This window comes from Trichosurus vulpecula, chromosome 2 (assembly GCF_011100635.1).
Source record: "Trichosurus vulpecula isolate mTriVul1 chromosome 2, mTriVul1.pri, whole genome shotgun sequence".
Lineage (NCBI taxonomy): Eukaryota > Metazoa > Chordata > Mammalia > Diprotodontia > Phalangeridae > Trichosurus > Trichosurus vulpecula.
The window spans coordinates 30425917-30441774 of NC_050574.1; the positions used below are offsets into that span (position 1 = coordinate 30425917).

Genomic DNA, 15858 nt, shown 5'->3' on the forward strand with positions numbered 1-15858 from the left:
CTTCAGTGCTTCTTAAACTGCAGGCCAAGACCGTGCAGTTTAAAAAGCACTGTTAGATGACCCACGTGAAGTTGGATTTTATTAGGCCTAGGTGGTTGGTGACCTTTCAGGGCCCCATTTCAGTAGCATGGTGGGAGTTGAAGCTGGATTTCCAAGAACTAAGGGAATGGATAGATAGGTAATCCAGCCCTTTGGGTGGACAGTAAGTGTATTCTTAGAAGTTTGGTGGGAATAGTAAGTGTCTCTTTACTTCAGCCCACAAGAAGTGCTATTTTGTTTCCCCCAAGCTAGAAGGTTTTTCCTCTTGGTTTTCCTGACTTGGGGATGGCGGGAGTGGAGCTGATGTGTCATCTGACTTAACCCAGTGTTGGAGAAGAGAAATGATAGAAGCTGGAGAGGTGATGTGACTCTGGGCAGTGAGGGAATTGGAAAATGGAATTCAACAAGAAGCGTTTCAGCAGCAAGTATATGCACGTGTGCGAAAAGCTCAGAAGGAAAAAATGTTCCCATAGACATGGTGTCATCCCTCGAGGGGTTTCCTTTCCTAGCCACTTGGGCATTTGTAGCATTTTGGTGAGGGGAAGGTCATGGAGAGCCGTGGGTTTTAAAATTAGGCTTGTGGAGGCTGCAGAAATAGAATTCCTATTAATTATTGGAACCAGCTCTGGACTAGAGATCAGAAGATCTGGATACTCAGCTCGGTTCTGCTGCCAAGTGGGAAGGTTACCTCGGGCAAATTTGTTCCCCTCTCTGAGCCTTAATTACCTTACCTGTAAAATGAGAAATATAAAAAGTATTTAAAATATTATTGATATATTTTGGGGTTTTATATCATTTTCAGTTCTGAATCTGTCCAGCTCCCCTTACCTACCCAGTGAACCATCTCCTGAAGGAAAACAATTGCAACCCACTAAGGATAAGGGGGGAGGGGAGGCAGTTCAGCAAAACTAACACATCAGCAGTGGCTGACAGTATATGCAGTGTTCCCCCCCCCCCCCCCCCCGTAGTCCCTCCGCCTCTGCCAAAAAGAGAGGAGAGGTTCATTTTCTCTCTTTTTTTTTTTTTGGAGGGGGAAGGCAGGGTAATTGGGGTTAAGTGATTTGCCCAAGGTCACACAGCTAGTGTGTCAAGTGTCTGAGGCCATATTTGAACTCAGGTCCTCCTGACTGCAGGGCCAGTGCTCTACTCACTGCACCACCTAGCTGCCCCCAAGAGGTTCATTTTCTTATCTGTTTTGGGGGGACAAACTTGAAAACCCCTTCACCCTCTGTACTATGACGTACTAATAGATCGAAGGAATTTTGATTGCTAATACTAAGAGCAAAAATCGTGCAAGCTCATAAAATCACTGAGGAAGGGGCATCGGTTTATGCTGTGCCAGCTGGCTGCGCCAGGCTGAACAGTTGGGCACAGTGTTCTGGCTATTTGGGGTGTTCCGGTTGGCAATCTCTGATCTTTTGTTTTGAATAAGGAAGGAATACTGATCATTAATAGTAACTTGTGTTTCTCCAGTTAGTGCTGTCCAGAGTACAAAGTACTTTTTCACTGTAGCCAAGCCAGAGTCTAATTATTTGCCTTTTCAGATGAGGAAAAAAACTCCGAGCTGAAGGACCGCCGGTAGTCACCTGACGAGCAGTGAGAGAGCTGAGACTCTTAGCCAGGTTTTCCGATTCCCAGCCCAGAGGACTTTCCACTCTCTGCAGCCCTCCTAAGGCAGTCACAGTTCCTGCAGGACCCAGGGAAGCCCCCTCCTCAGGGAGTTATCTTTGGCCTTTTTTTGTAGCCCCAGAGCTTAGTGCCTGGTACACTGTAGGTGCTTAATAAATGCTTGTTGGCTGACTGACCCTTTGAGAAGCAGATCATCTGATCTCTGCCTTTAGAGGCCAAAGGTCTCAAATTCAGTACTTCGAAGTGATTGATAGAGGAGCTGAAAAGCCACCGAGGGCACCAGTTGGAATTAGGGCTTTCCCTTAATGTCAAAGTTGAAGTTCGGGGCTTTCAAAACAGATACACTCAAGGGTGTATTTTTAGTTCTGGTTTTTATTTCGTCTCTTAAAAAAAAAAGTCCTCCTTTCTCCTTATGTGTATTGTTCTCGAGCATGTTGCCAGGAGCAAGTGATTGTATTCGTTAAAGGAGCCCCTATGTGAGTTAAGAACTCAGAGCTGGGGACTTGAGAATTCTGGGGACCAGTGCAGCAGATGGGCTCACCAGCGCTGATTAGGATCTCATTCAAATTTGTTTCCACCATTCCCCGTACCAGGCTTTTTTTATGGGGTCAGAAAACAAATTCAGGTTAGGTAACCTGAATTAGCATCTCTAACTTTCTTGGCAAGACTTTTTAATTTTCTTAGACTGAGGCCAGCTGAGCTGATTCATCTCCTTGAAAAGAGAGAAAGATATTAGTCATTCTGTTTATCATAGTACTGACCTGGCTCAAAAGTAAGACAAAGGATTCAAAACCAAGGTTTTCTGACGGGCGACCTTCCTTGTGGCTTCTCTGAATCATCTAAACGTGCTAAGAAAGTCGTCAGTGGTGTCTGGGTGCTTTGTATTAGGCTTTACCCCTCCCTCTCTTCTCTGCCTTTGTAGACAGTGGGCAGACATTTCCAAGCAAAATTAGGCAAGAGGTAGATGAAGGCAAAGTGGATTTCTCTCTCCCCAGTCCAAGAAACTGGTCCCATGGGGTGCCTGGTCCTAGATATATGGGTCTTACCCGTGCCTGTGGTATTAATATCACAGTCATCCCTCCCCTCATCCACAGGGACTGGCGCGGGGGACTATGCTAAGGACCCCTGAACCTCAACTGGCTTTTGCACTCAAGGGCTGATCCCCAGCCAGATTTGTATGACTCCAGAGGTTGGAACTGGTCAGATCACGTCCAGAGTACCATGTTTATTTTTTATTTACTACGATACAGTAAGAGCATTTGGTACAAAACATGCCCACCAAACTAGGGAGGAGTACGCTCCCTTTCTACACATATGAGTCACATATGACCCATGATATTATGAGATATTCTGTGTGGTAAAGAAGTACCCCCTAGAGGCAGGCATCTGGGTAGGCCAGTGTGTAGAGTACTGGATCTGGTGTCAAGGAGGACCTGAGTTCAGACGTGACCTCAACCACTTACAAGCTGTGTGACCCTGAGTAAGTCACATCAGTCTGCCTCAGTTTCCTCACCTGTAAAGGGGGACGATAATAGCACCTACCTGCTGGGGTTGTTGGGTTCAAATTAGATATTTGTAAAGCACTTAGCACATACTTGGCACATAGTAGATGCTCAGTAAATACTCATTCCCTGCTCCTCTTCCTGCCACCTAGTCCTGGAAGGCCTTTTCTCCCTCCCGGCATCCTTTTAAAGGAGTCTTTCACTGTGTCACCTGGTGCTTGTGATAACAGTCTTCCTCTGCTGAAGCAGTGTCCTCAAAGAGGAGCTCCGAATTACAGAGGAAACTTCCTCTTAGTGACATTGATGTGGAGTGTGTCCGTGTCCAGGGTGACCGAGGCAGTCGGGATTGGAGGGGAGGCTGAAGTAAGTCACTTTATTTAGCCTGGAAGAGGAGAGGGGGTAGGGGGTGATAGCTGCCTTTAGGTGTGTGACAGGCTGTTTTGTGGAAGGAGAGTAGATTTCTCCTGCTTGGCCCCAGAGAGCTTTGATGTGAGGAAGCTATCCACAAGTATACTGGACTTGGTAGAGGGCCTGGTGGGGGCGAGATGGGGGGGAACCACACTACGTGACACCCTTTGCTTTATGGATGTGTTGTGCAAGAGACTTCTGTTGAGCTGTGAGTTGGATTTCATTCGTGCCACCTCTGAGATCCTTTCCAGCTCTGAGGTTCAGTGAGTCATCCCCCACCCCCTGAATTAAGAAGCAGCCGGAAGAGGCCCGCCCTCTTTGGGGATTTTCAGTGCCCATTTCATAGGGAAGATTTCTTTTGGTGCAGTAGCCCTGAGCTCTTCATTGTAAGAAGAAGCCCCCAATACAGCTGCTTCTCCATTGTTTTGGTTTCCTTGTTAACTGAAGGTGACAAACTTTCCCTAGTTTGACTTCTGGGACCAGTGAGTGTTGGAACCAGCATGTGCTATGTCATAGGATCACAGCTGGGAGATCCAGGGGTGTGATACAGTCCGTGTTGGCCCTCTGTGTTTGTTGAGTCACTGAAAATGTCTCTTACCTGCTTTGGTTAGCTCATCTCTGAAGAGCCCTGGTAATTTACAACACTGCATAGGACTCAGGAAGTGATCAGTTCTTAGAAATTCTTTTAATCAACCCAAGATTTGCCATCATTTGAGGCCTGGAAGAGGAAAGATACAAAGACCATCTCTTGTTTCCTTAAGATGCTTGAGGAGTGAGAGAGAGAGAGAGAGAGAGAGAGAGAGAGAGAGAGAGAGAGAGAGAGAGAGAGAGAGAGAGTGTGTGTGTGTGTGTGTGTGTGTGTGTGTGTGTGTCTGTGTGTGTGTCTGTGTGTGTGTCTGTGTGTGTGTGTGTGTGTGTGTGTGTGTGTGTGTGTGGTGGGGAGCAAAGAAGGAGAGATACGGGGCAGTAAATGACAAAGGAAAATGTGTGTTAGTGCATCTTTTTTGAGACTGAAATAGTATTCTAAGTGTGTAAGCTTTCTGAGTATATTTTAATCTATCCTAGATCATTTGGTGTCAAATTTTAATGTGTTCCTTTCCATTTTCTTTTTAAGTATTTAATCATTTGCAACACAAAAGTTTTAAAATGATTTCCGATGATTGCCAGTGTCTTCATAATCATTGTGTTTAAGCCTTTGAAGTATTTTTGTGGGAGAGGGATTAACTTTGCTCTGCTTGGCTCCAAGGTCTGAACTCAGAGCAGTGGGTTGGAATTACAGAGCAGAACTTTATGGCTTGATGTAAGGACAGACTCTCAAGCTGGGCTGGAGGGTAATTGGCCTCCTTGAGGGGGGAGGGGGCAACAACCCAAAAACCACTGCTAGGGGCCTTAGACAAGCTGACCCAGCCCCTTCTCTTCTGGAGAGTCTGTAAAGGATTGTTTCATTCTTTTCCTCCTATATCCTGGGCAAAAAAAAAAATAGCTTGCAAGTCATTTTGGAATGTTTAGGTTTTAGTTCATAGAATAATAGCTGAGAGGAAACTTCAGGATCACCTAGTACATCCCTTCATTCCCAGCTTCTGCTGGGTCATGCTGATGCCCCATTGAGGGACATTGTGGAAGAAATTCCTTTCTTTTTGTTTGCCATCATTTCTGAGGCCTACGAGTCCTTGCATGGACCTGCTTAGCCTTACACACACACACACACACACACACACACACACACACTCACTCACTCACTCACTCACTCTCTCTCTCTCTCTCTCTCTCTTCCCTGCCCTCCCCTTTTCCATCTCTCTCTCCCTCCCTCTCCTCTCCCTTTCCTTTCTCCCTCCCTATTTTGTCTCAAAGTAGAAGCCATTTATCCTTGAAAGCAGATGACTCCTCAGATAATCTCATTTGATCTCCACATTGTTTATTTCAGGAATAGCCTCCTTCTTCTTCCTAGTTTGCTGCCCATCAAGATTAAGTGCCAAAAATTTGCTGGGCAGTAGGATTTTTAAAGAAAGTTGACTTATTTTTGTCAGTGTAGGGAGTTGGGGCTTTGGAATCAACCACTGGGTTGCTTTTGATGATTCTGGGCTAGTGTTATCTTTCTCTAGAGTCAGTTAATCCATCCCCAAGCCTTTTCTGGAGATCCTGCTTTGGATTTGACAGGTCCTGTGTCCCCTAGGCTGGAGAAACAAGGCAATATAGGGAACAATCCCTAGCCTCATGGAGCTGCCATTCTTCCCTTGAAGGGTGATATTAAAACTGTTCATTGGGCTGAGCAGTTCTTTTGGAGTCATTAAAAACAACCTCTTTTCTTCAGCTGTGTATGTTGGGAAATTGTTTCCATTGGTAGCCAGGTCACTGAGAAACGTGGTCAATTAGGAAGCTTTTCAATGAAAACATAGGCATTATGAGCTCTCTCCTTCAAGGACCTAGAATCTAGGTCATCAGCAGGATTTGAGTCAGAGACTCATTTTCTTAGCTCTGAAGTGGAGTGATCTCCTGTGTCATCTCAGTTAAGTGACTTGTATTAGCAAGGGGACAGGAGACATGATGTGTCCTAGAGTCCTGGGTGGAAAGTAGACTTGAGATGGGCCCGTCATGCCTGCTTTTCTCTTTCTAGTTGCTGGGCCTGCATCTTGGAGTTACACCTGCTGCCATCCTGGGCCCAGGGCTTTAGATATGCATGAAGATTGAAACTCAGCCTACACATTTTTTTATTTGCAGCAGAATAGTTTGTTAGTGAAGTAAGGAGATACTAAGAATGGCTGAGAGACAGGTTATTTCCTGCCCTGGTTCTGAATTGTTTCTGATATTTTTATCCACAGGTGGATCATTAACCAAATTGGCTTATTATTCAACTGTACAGCACAAAGTAGCCAAAGTGAGATCTTTTGACCACTCAGGAAAGGTAAAAACTTCGAGTTGTGTTGGCCCCTGACAGTGTCCCCTGTGTCCTGTTTGGAAAGCAGTACTAGTCTGATGCTGGAGATCTTCCACACCTAGCTTGTAGCCCATGCGGAATGGCAGCCAGCCGTAGTTCATGGGCCTTTTTCCTTGGGCTTCCAAGGGAAGAATTAGAAGCAAGGAATTCCATGAAATTCCTTAAATATGCATTATATGCAAGGCAGTCTGCTAGATTCTGGGGAAAAAGAACCAGAAATGGCAGCACGTGCCCTCAAAGTGCTTGGAGTCAGGGAAGCCTTGACAGAAGGGGTGTCAGGGTGGAACTCTGAAGAAAGAGGATGGTTCTGGAGCCGAGAGGAAGAGGATGGCCTTTTCCAGTGTCTGGAGCCTGGAGCTGGAACGTGGGAGTCCTGCTGAGCCTACAGTCCATACTGGGGGCCGCCAGGGTCCCACCCCGTGCCCTGGGTCCCAGCTCAGCTCCTTCTCGGTCCACATGAGCCAGTGGGCTCAGGTGTGGGCCTCTCCTGACTCTTCTTTCCATCCCTCCTCCCTAGACTGAGTGCTTCTTTCCATATATTAGTTTCTAATCAGGCCTGGTTGCCTTTAGACACAAGCCCCTTCTACTTCCTGCCTCGGGCTTGGCGGTGGATTTAAAGGTCCTGCTTCTTTAGGAGTGTGCAGCTTAACAGAGAAAAAGAAAATGTGGAAGAAATGAATTTCTCAGATCCCCTTGCACAGCATAGGCAGGAAGGCCTGAGTTCGAATCCTGCCCCAGAAGCTTACTAGCTCTGTGACTGATCAGATCAATCATCTGTGCTTTAGTTTCTTTATCTGTAAAATAGGAGTGAGAATAATTCTAAGGCCTGTTTCTGAGGCTTGTTGAGAGACTCCTGTGAGATAATAACTGTCACTCTGATAATAGGAGCTGGCATTGACACATCTGTAAGATTCCCAAAGCCCTTTCCATGCGTGCGTTAGCTCATTTGACCCGCACAGCACTTCTGGGAGGTACTTGTGGTTATTGTCCCCATTTTACAGATGAGATAATGTGTAGATAGGACTATGCATAAGTCCTCATCTGCATCTTTTTTATTCCTAAAATGCCGCTGGTACTTTCTGCAGGATGCTGAACAGGAGCATGAGCCTCCCTATGAAATCTCAGTGCAAGAGGAGATCACTGCTCGGCTGCATTTTATTAAATTTGAGAACACATACATTGAAACCTGTCTGGACTTCATCAAAGACCATCTTGTCAACACAGAAACAAAGGTGATCCAGGCGACGGGAGGGGGTGCATATAAGTTCAAGGACCTCATCGAGCAGAAGCTGCGACTCAGGTGAGTGCACATGGATTGGAGTGAGACAAGCATTTGACTCTAGGAAATGGTCGGTGCAGTATTTACATTTGAAATCAAAAGCTTTAGTTACTGTGTTTTGCTTCCGCCCTTTAACATGGCTAGGTGAGTGTTGGGGATCTGGGAGTGTTGGCCCCACCAGCGAGGGATCTAGCTGAAGGATGTGGGGGAGATTTTTTTAAATATAATTTTATGAATTTTAAACTTAAGTACAAAATGGGAAAAGAAAAAAAATTGCCGTGAAGACAGCAGACAATAGGAGAGAATTCAGTATAAAAGAATAAATTTCCATTTCAAGAAAACCTATATGATAAGTACACATTGTTTTCAAAGCTGCCCAGCTTTGCTTCCTTGTTGGTTTTCTTTTGTTCTCTGCTGTGTATTTTTTAACTTTATTTTTTCTCCTCCCTCCCATCCTAAAGAAGGGCTACAATTAAGCATGAATACACACACACACACACACACACACACACACAGACCTATAAACATATGCATATATACATATATACACTCCTCCACATATATGTAAGACTGTACTGTGCTTATTTTCACTTACTGTCTCTTTCTCTGAAGGTGGATAGCATCTTTCCTCATAGGTCTGAGTCTTCCCATGTTTTTCTAAATCAACCAGCTCCTCATTTCCTACACCAGAGCAGCTTTCCAACCCAGTCACATCCCGTCGGAGAGATTGTCTATGTCAGTTTTCTGCATTCCTTCTATTCTTGGCTACATAGGTTTTATTTAAACAAAAAATTTTAATTTAAAATAATCAAAATTAGCCTTTTTATACTTCAACAGTGCTCTCCCTTATAATATAGTTTAAGGTCTGATACTGTTGAATCTACTTCCTTTATATCTTTTTTCCTACTTTCTTTGAAGTTCCTGACCTTTTGTTCTTCCAAAAGAATTTTGTTATTTTTCTAACTCAGTACATAAGTTTTTAGTAATTTAATTGGGATGACATTGAATAAATATATCAGTTAGGTAAAATTGTCATTTTTAAAATTATGTTAGCTTTACCCACCCATGAACAATAAATATTACTTCAGTTATTTAGATCCAAGTTTATTTGTATAAAAAGTGTTTTCTGTTTAATGTTCGCATAGTTCTTATGTCTGTTTTGGCAGCTATATACTGAGGGATTTTGTAGTGTCTAGGTATTTTAAATGGTCTAAAACTGTATTGAATAATATTGCTGACACATAGTGTAGTTTCTCTTTTTCACTTTTGAGTAAATCTATTTTAACTTTAACTTTGAGATCATGATTACTATCCCTGCTTTTTTTATATGCTAAATTCCATTTCTGCCCATTATTTTATCTTAGCGCGTAATTCTCATTTTTATAATGTTTCCTGAAAACAACGTATTGTCAAATTCAGATTTTTAATTTGCTCTCCATTTCCATTTTATGGGTAAATCCGTCCCATTCATATTGTAAGATACATTTACTTGTTGTGTATTTTCCTCCTTCCTATTTTTCCTCACTATCCTTCTCACCCTATTTACTCTCCTCACTCTCTCTGCTTTCTTTCTACCCATTACCTTGCACTTCTGTTCCTTGACTTGCCCACCCCTCTAAAAGCCCCTCCCTTATCCTTGCCCCCCACCCTATCCCTTGCTTTCTTATTTCTTTCTGAATTGAGAAGACTTTTAATACCCTTCTAGATATATATTAAAGGGAACTCTTTAACCTATTCCCGATGAGGGTAAGGTTCCAACACTATGTGTCCTCCCCCTTTAGCTTCTTCTGTATGAACCTTTCTATTTATGCCTCATGTTATGTGAGATAATTACTCCTTTTTATCTTTCCCTACAGTTTTATTTTTTTTAGAATCACTCCATCCCGCTCAGCTCATCCCAAGCCTTTCTTTCAAACTACCCAAATATAAATGACAGTCATAAAAGAACTGATAATATTTTCACGTATAAGAAGTAAACAATTTGACCTTATTGAGTCCCTTAGATTTTGTCTTTAATGTTTACCTTATATTTCTCCTGGATGTTAAATGTTGAATTTTCCCTTAAGTTCTGGGGTTTTTGTCACAAAAAAATGGACAAATGTCCATTTTTTTTCATTCAGAATTGTACTTAATTTTTGCTGGGTAGGTTACCCTTGGTTGTAACTCCAGTTCTTTTGCTCTACAGAATGTTGTTTTTGTTGTCTTTCATTCTCAAAGAGGACCATGACCATAGGAAGGTGATGCCATGACTTGCAAGTGAATTGGATTTAAGTGAGGAAGGACTGTGCAAAGCCACCAGCCTCACTTTCATCTTCAGAGCCATATGGATCCAGTGGCAAGATCTAGATCAGGATGAGGGGGGGGGCCCACTCTATGGAATGTAGTATTCGAAGACCTGTGGTCCTTCCATGTAGTAGGTGCTAGGTCTTGTGTAATCTTTATTGTATCTCCATGATACTTAAATTGGTTTTTTTTCTTGTTGCTTCTAGTATTTTCTTCTTAATCTGGGAGCTTTGAAATTTGGCTATGATATTCCTGTAAGTTTTCCGCCTGGGACTTCTTTCAGGTGGTGATTGGTGGATTTTTTCTATTTCTGCTTTGCCTTCTTATTCTAGAACTTGAGGGCCATTTTCCTTGATAATTTCTTGTAATATTGTATCAAGTTTTTTTATCATGTTTTTCATGTGGTCCAACGATCCTTGTATTATTTCTCCTTGATCTGTTCTCCAGGTCAGTTGTTTTCTAATGAGATGTTTCACTTTCTTTTCTATTTTTCATTCTTTTGATGTTGTTTTATGATTTCTTGTTGTCTTAGAGTGTTATTTGTTTCCCCTTACCCAGTGCTAGTTTTTAAGGAATTATTTTCTTTCTTAAGTTGTTGATTCTCTATTCTAAATTAGTTGACTTTTCATAATTTTCTTGATTTTCTTGGATTGCTCTTATTTTTTCTCATTTTTTCTCATTCTCTCTTAGTTGATTTCCAAAGTCCTTTTTTAGTTCTTCTAAGAGTTCTCTTTGTGCTGGGGACAATTTGACATTTCTCACTGAAAAAGGAGTGTCTTTTTTAGCTCCATTGCCTTCCTCTGAAGAGCTTCTCTGTCTCCATAGTTACTATCTATGGTTGGGTTCTTTCTCTTTTGCTTGATCATTTTTATTTATTTTTTGTTTTATTTTGTTTTTACCAGCTATTAGTGTAATCAAGTTGTAGTCCTGAGGAATGAGGAATGCTATCCCAAGCCTCAGGTCCTCACTGTTATTTTCTGAAGTCTGTCTTGGGGTCCAATCTTGGGCTGCTCTCCTCTCCAATCCTAAGCCATTGCTAGGGCCCCCTAGCCACACTGTCCCTCATGTGATCTTGCTTCCTGCCATCCCTCTGGTGTCTGAAAACTACCCCAGAACTGAAAACAAGCACTCTGCTCTCCTGCAAGTGCCCACAGCCAATAGGGTCCTTGGCACTTGCTGCTGCACTCACCACTCCTTGCAGCTACAGCCTGGGACTAGTCTGGTCAGCACAGTTGTGCTTGGTTTCTCTCAGCAGTGGAAAGTCCTTCAGTCTTCTCATACTCAGCCATCAGACACCCCCAACCCACTGTCTGCAAAATGAAAGTTTCTAAGGCTAAGCCTGCCTCTCAACTGAGCTGCCCTGAGGGTTTGTTGTTTCTTGATTCTGCAGAGTCTGCGTGGGGGTGTTTGTACTTCACTCATGCCTGGAACCTCAGCCTGTGGAGGTCAGGTCTTTCCTGGGGTCTTCTCAGATTGTCTTAGGAGGAGGAGGACCACTTTATCCCATGTTTATTTCTGCTGCTCTGAGGTGATACTCTGCTTTTCTCATGGAGGAAATTTGGAGAGCTGAAAGTTTTCTGACCTACTCTGCCATCTTCCCAGAATCCTCTCCCAGGAGATTTGAAAGAGCAGTTCTATTTGCAAACAAAATTTAGAAAAGATGAGAAATGGATTCTACTGTGTATGGAACTGAGTTTCCCTAGAAATGTCAGCCCTTGAGGCTGGGATCATTTATATTACCCATGCTTGAGTCAGTTATTGTATTGGAAAGCCTCCCGTATTGATGATGTAGCATCATGGAGAAGCAGAAGTACAAGTTTAAGCCACAGAACCAGGTTCTCAGAAACCTCTGTTTTGTTATCACTTGAGTGGGTCCCCCTTCAGAAATTTGCTCCCTAGGTCAGTGCTTGGGAGGATTTATTTAGAATGGCTGCCTTTTATATGTATGTCTGTCGATTGATTTACTATCTATTTATATTTCTCTGTTTACTATATATATTTATTTACTCTCTACTCATTCATCTACCTCTTTCTATGTCATCTGTTTATCTTTCTATGCATCATCTGTTGATCTATTTATCTGTCTACCAATCCATCCACCTATCTCTATCTTCTATCCATCTCTGTCTGTCCTACACACAGACACACACACACACAGACACACACACACACACACACACACATAAAGTTGAAGACTAACCTCTTGAAACAGTGCTTGATTTCCTTTTCAGAGTTGATAAGGAAGATGTGATGACTTGCCTGATAAAAGGGTGTAATTTTGTGCTAAAGAATATCCCCCATGAAGCATTCATGTACCAGAAAGATGCTGATCCCGAATTCCGGTTTCAGACCAACCACCCTAACATTTTCCCATACCTCCTTGTCAATATTGGCTCTGGAGTTTCCATAGTGAAGGTGAGTGGAGGAGTGCAGGAGGTACCACTGGTTCAGTAGGGAGGGGGCTAACTCATGGCTTAGTCATCTTCTGCATCTGGGTCCTAACATTGAGTTCAAAGGAGAAGCTGTTGACTGCTCTAGAGGGTCTTTATTTAGGGGCACTTTTCTTGGCACCGCTGCATCAGCCATGTGACCTCGAGCAGAACTGCCCTTCTGCTTCATCAGCTATGAAGTGAGAGGAATAACCTTTCTTCCCCCTTCTCTCCAGGGTTGTTGTGGAGCTCACACGAGCTGCTGTATGTAAAGGGCTGTTCTAACTGACATACAGAGGGAAGCCAGGCTCTCGTTTCTCCATGATGCCATGGCCTTCTTTGTGCTGTCATGACAGTAGATGCTTCGAATCTTGCCGAAGCTGAGTCCCTGTTTAGCTCTGAGATCCAGATTCATTGTCTCTGGAGAGCAGGGGCAGGGGTGAGGATGGTGGGGCACCCAGTAGGGTATCACTTCCTTAGCTGTCTGCCTTTTCCCTCCTAATGCAGAGCAGCTAATAGAGAAGCAGCCCCTCTGAGCCATTGCCCTCCAGCCCCCAGCCCCTGGCCCGTTCAGAGGAAGGCCCCATGCTCACAGTTCACTTATCGATCAGTTGAGTCATGTTGAACCACAGTGTTAACCAGACTACCCTGATTCTAGGTGGAGACGGAGGACAAATTTGAGTGGATTGGCGGGAGCTCGATTGGAGGAGGCACCTTCTGGGGGCTTGGCGCCCTGCTTACCAAGACAAAGGTATCAGAAGCCCTTTGTAGGGCTATGGTTTTTCTTTCCTGGTTCCTTGAAGGAAAGGGACATTATAAGTAAGACCTCTGCAGCTTGTGGTTTGAGGGTATCTCCCCACCCCCCCCATCCCAAAGGCCCTTTTCAGTAGCTTATGATATGGTCCTTATTATTTTCCAGGACCTACAAAGCCCCAGTTCTTTGTTGGGGAGGGTACTATTGCATGTTAAAGGCGCTTGGTTCCAACAGCAGGTTTATCAATATTAGCACTGTCCTGAGCTGGGCCACCCTTGTTGGTGTTGGCATCCCAGGATGTGAGTCTGGGAGGCGGGAGGTGAGGCCAAGCTCGTGGGGCCTTCACAGGCCTCGGCCATCACACCTTGGGCCTCCTTTCATCATATGATTTTTGGGTCCCGAAATCTAGCTAATCTCTTGATTTCCTCTGTTCTTTGCTTCCAGAAATTTGATGAGCTGCTACATCTTGCCTCAAAGGGCCAGCACACAAATGTGGATATGTTGGTGCGAGATATTTATGGTGGGGCCTACCAGACCCTGGGGCTCAGTGGCAATCTCATAGCCAGTAGCTTTGGAAAGTCTGCCACTGCCGATAAAGGTACCCCCATTGGATGCTCTCCTCTTCCAGAAATCCAGAGGCAGAGTCTGCACTGATTACAGCGAACAGAATGCTGATTCACGAGATTGTTAGCAGGGAATTATATACAGATGTCTGGGGCAATTTCCTTCCCATCTGCTGCTTACAGAATGCTCTGATTTATAAAAAGAAAAAACATTTTTGCTTGCAGCATTTCTACTTTAGTTACTAGGCGGAAATGGAAACCTGTTGGAATGAACCCACGTAACCTTTTCCTTCCTTAAATTGATGATTGTTTTCATTGTGAGAGTTGAACCTTGCTTGGGTGTGAGGCATTTGTGGTCAGAATTTTAGTTCCCCTGTGGGCAGATTAATGTCTGCCTGTGCTTTGTTGGGGGAAGAGGCAGTACAAGAGGCATGTGGGGAAGTCTCCGGGCTGACCTGGGAGGCAGAGAGAACTGGCTTTGAATCCCACCTCTTGACAGGTACTAGCTAGGTGACCCTGGACAAAGTCATTGAACTTCTCTGAGCCTCAGTTTCCCCATTTGCAAAATGGGGATTCCAGTAGCACCTACATCACAGTGTCATTAGAAGGATACGATGTCTATAAAATGCTTTGCAAACCCTTCAAGGTTAGTGCATCTCCTTTGTTGACCTGGCACCAAGATGTTTTTACTCTCTCCTAGAGTTCTCCAAAGAAGATATGTCCAAGAGCTTACTGCACATGATCAGCAATGACATTGGGCAGCTGGCTTGTCTCTACGCCAAAATCCACAACCTGGACAGAGTTTATTTTGGGGGCTTCTTCATTCGGGGCCATCCAGTTACCATGCGCACAATCACTTACAGCATTAACTTCTTCTCCAAGGTAATGAAGAGTGAAGCCCCTTTGTAATCTGGTGCCATGTTGCATTTGGGGATTCATTCTTTACTCTGTCCCTCTTCCCTTCCCTTAACCCAGAATCACTTCTCAGAGAGTTGAGTGTTTCTAAATATATGGAGGCAGCAGAGTAAGACTTCCTCTTTGCCTCTTTGGATTAGCTACAAGTTGGGGCCATCGAATTCTTCACCATGGCCTGAGCCCTGAGTGATTGAGTAGAGTTGGTTTGGAGAAACCTCAGGGAGCCCATGAAGCTGGGGAGCTACCCAGCACTTCTCCTTCTTTCTGGTTTGTTCACTTTGCAACAGTCCTCCAGGAGAAGGACGATGAGGATTCTTCCTCATGTATCTGTAACCCACATTGTGGAGAAGCCACCCATGCAGAGGACCAAAGGACTTGGGCAGTGACCCTTTGGTCCCTGTAGGTGACAGCGTTGATGTCAGCGTGCCCTATCTGGGAAGCGTCTGAGCATTCATTGCCTTCGCTTGCTGCCGTTCTGTGGCCCTTTTAGTGTCTTCCGATGCCCCCGTGTTTTGGTTAGCCTGGACAGGTGACCTTCCCCGTATTCCGAGTCTGGCTGTGTATACTGAGAGCTCCCAAATAGATACATGGGGTAATTCATGATTTTGTTTACAAACGGATCTTTGCCTGGCAGAAAGATGTACCTTGGAACTTCTGTAGCTAGCAAACTCCCCTATTGCAGTTCATATGCTCTTCAGCTGACAAAAGTCTATTATGCACAACTTTTCAGGAATGCATTGACTGTGTGAGGCGAGGTACCCACGTGTATTGTAATTGCCTTAAACCACCTAGTGAGCACAAAGTGCCCATGCTGGCTGGCCATCAGGGACCATCCCAATGCAATATTTCATCTTGTGGCAGGGAGAGGTTCAGGCATTGTTCCTGAGGCACGAAGGCTACCTGGGCGCCATCGGAGCATTCCTAAAAGGAGCAGAACAAGACAGTGAGTAGAGGGTTACTCTTTTTTTCCTAATGCACTGTTTGGAAATGTTGGTGGATACAGTGGGATGGCATGTGTTGATGAAGCGCTAGGGAGCAAGATAGGGTGGAGCAGGTCCTGGGTGGTGTAGGCCAGGGGCAGAAGATGCCATCAGCAGGGAATGGCTAGGCTGTTAACAGTTG

At 44.3% G+C, this 15858-nt stretch overlaps 1 protein-coding gene across 1 annotated transcript in view; it reads left to right on the top strand.

The window, feature by feature from the left end:
- Positions 1-15858, top strand: part of PANK4 (pantothenate kinase 4 (inactive)) — a 42006-nt gene that overhangs the window by 4405 nt on the left and 21743 nt on the right. Inside the window, exons 2-8 of the mRNA XM_036746189.1 lie at positions 6398-6480; positions 7599-7813; positions 12307-12490; positions 13163-13255; positions 13703-13856; positions 14522-14703; positions 15598-15679. Coding sequence (XP_036602084.1) covers positions 6398-6480; positions 7599-7813; positions 12307-12490; positions 13163-13255; positions 13703-13856; positions 14522-14703; positions 15598-15679 — 993 coding nt within the window. The remainder of the gene's footprint in view (positions 1-6397; positions 6481-7598; positions 7814-12306; positions 12491-13162; positions 13256-13702; positions 13857-14521; positions 14704-15597; positions 15680-15858) is intronic.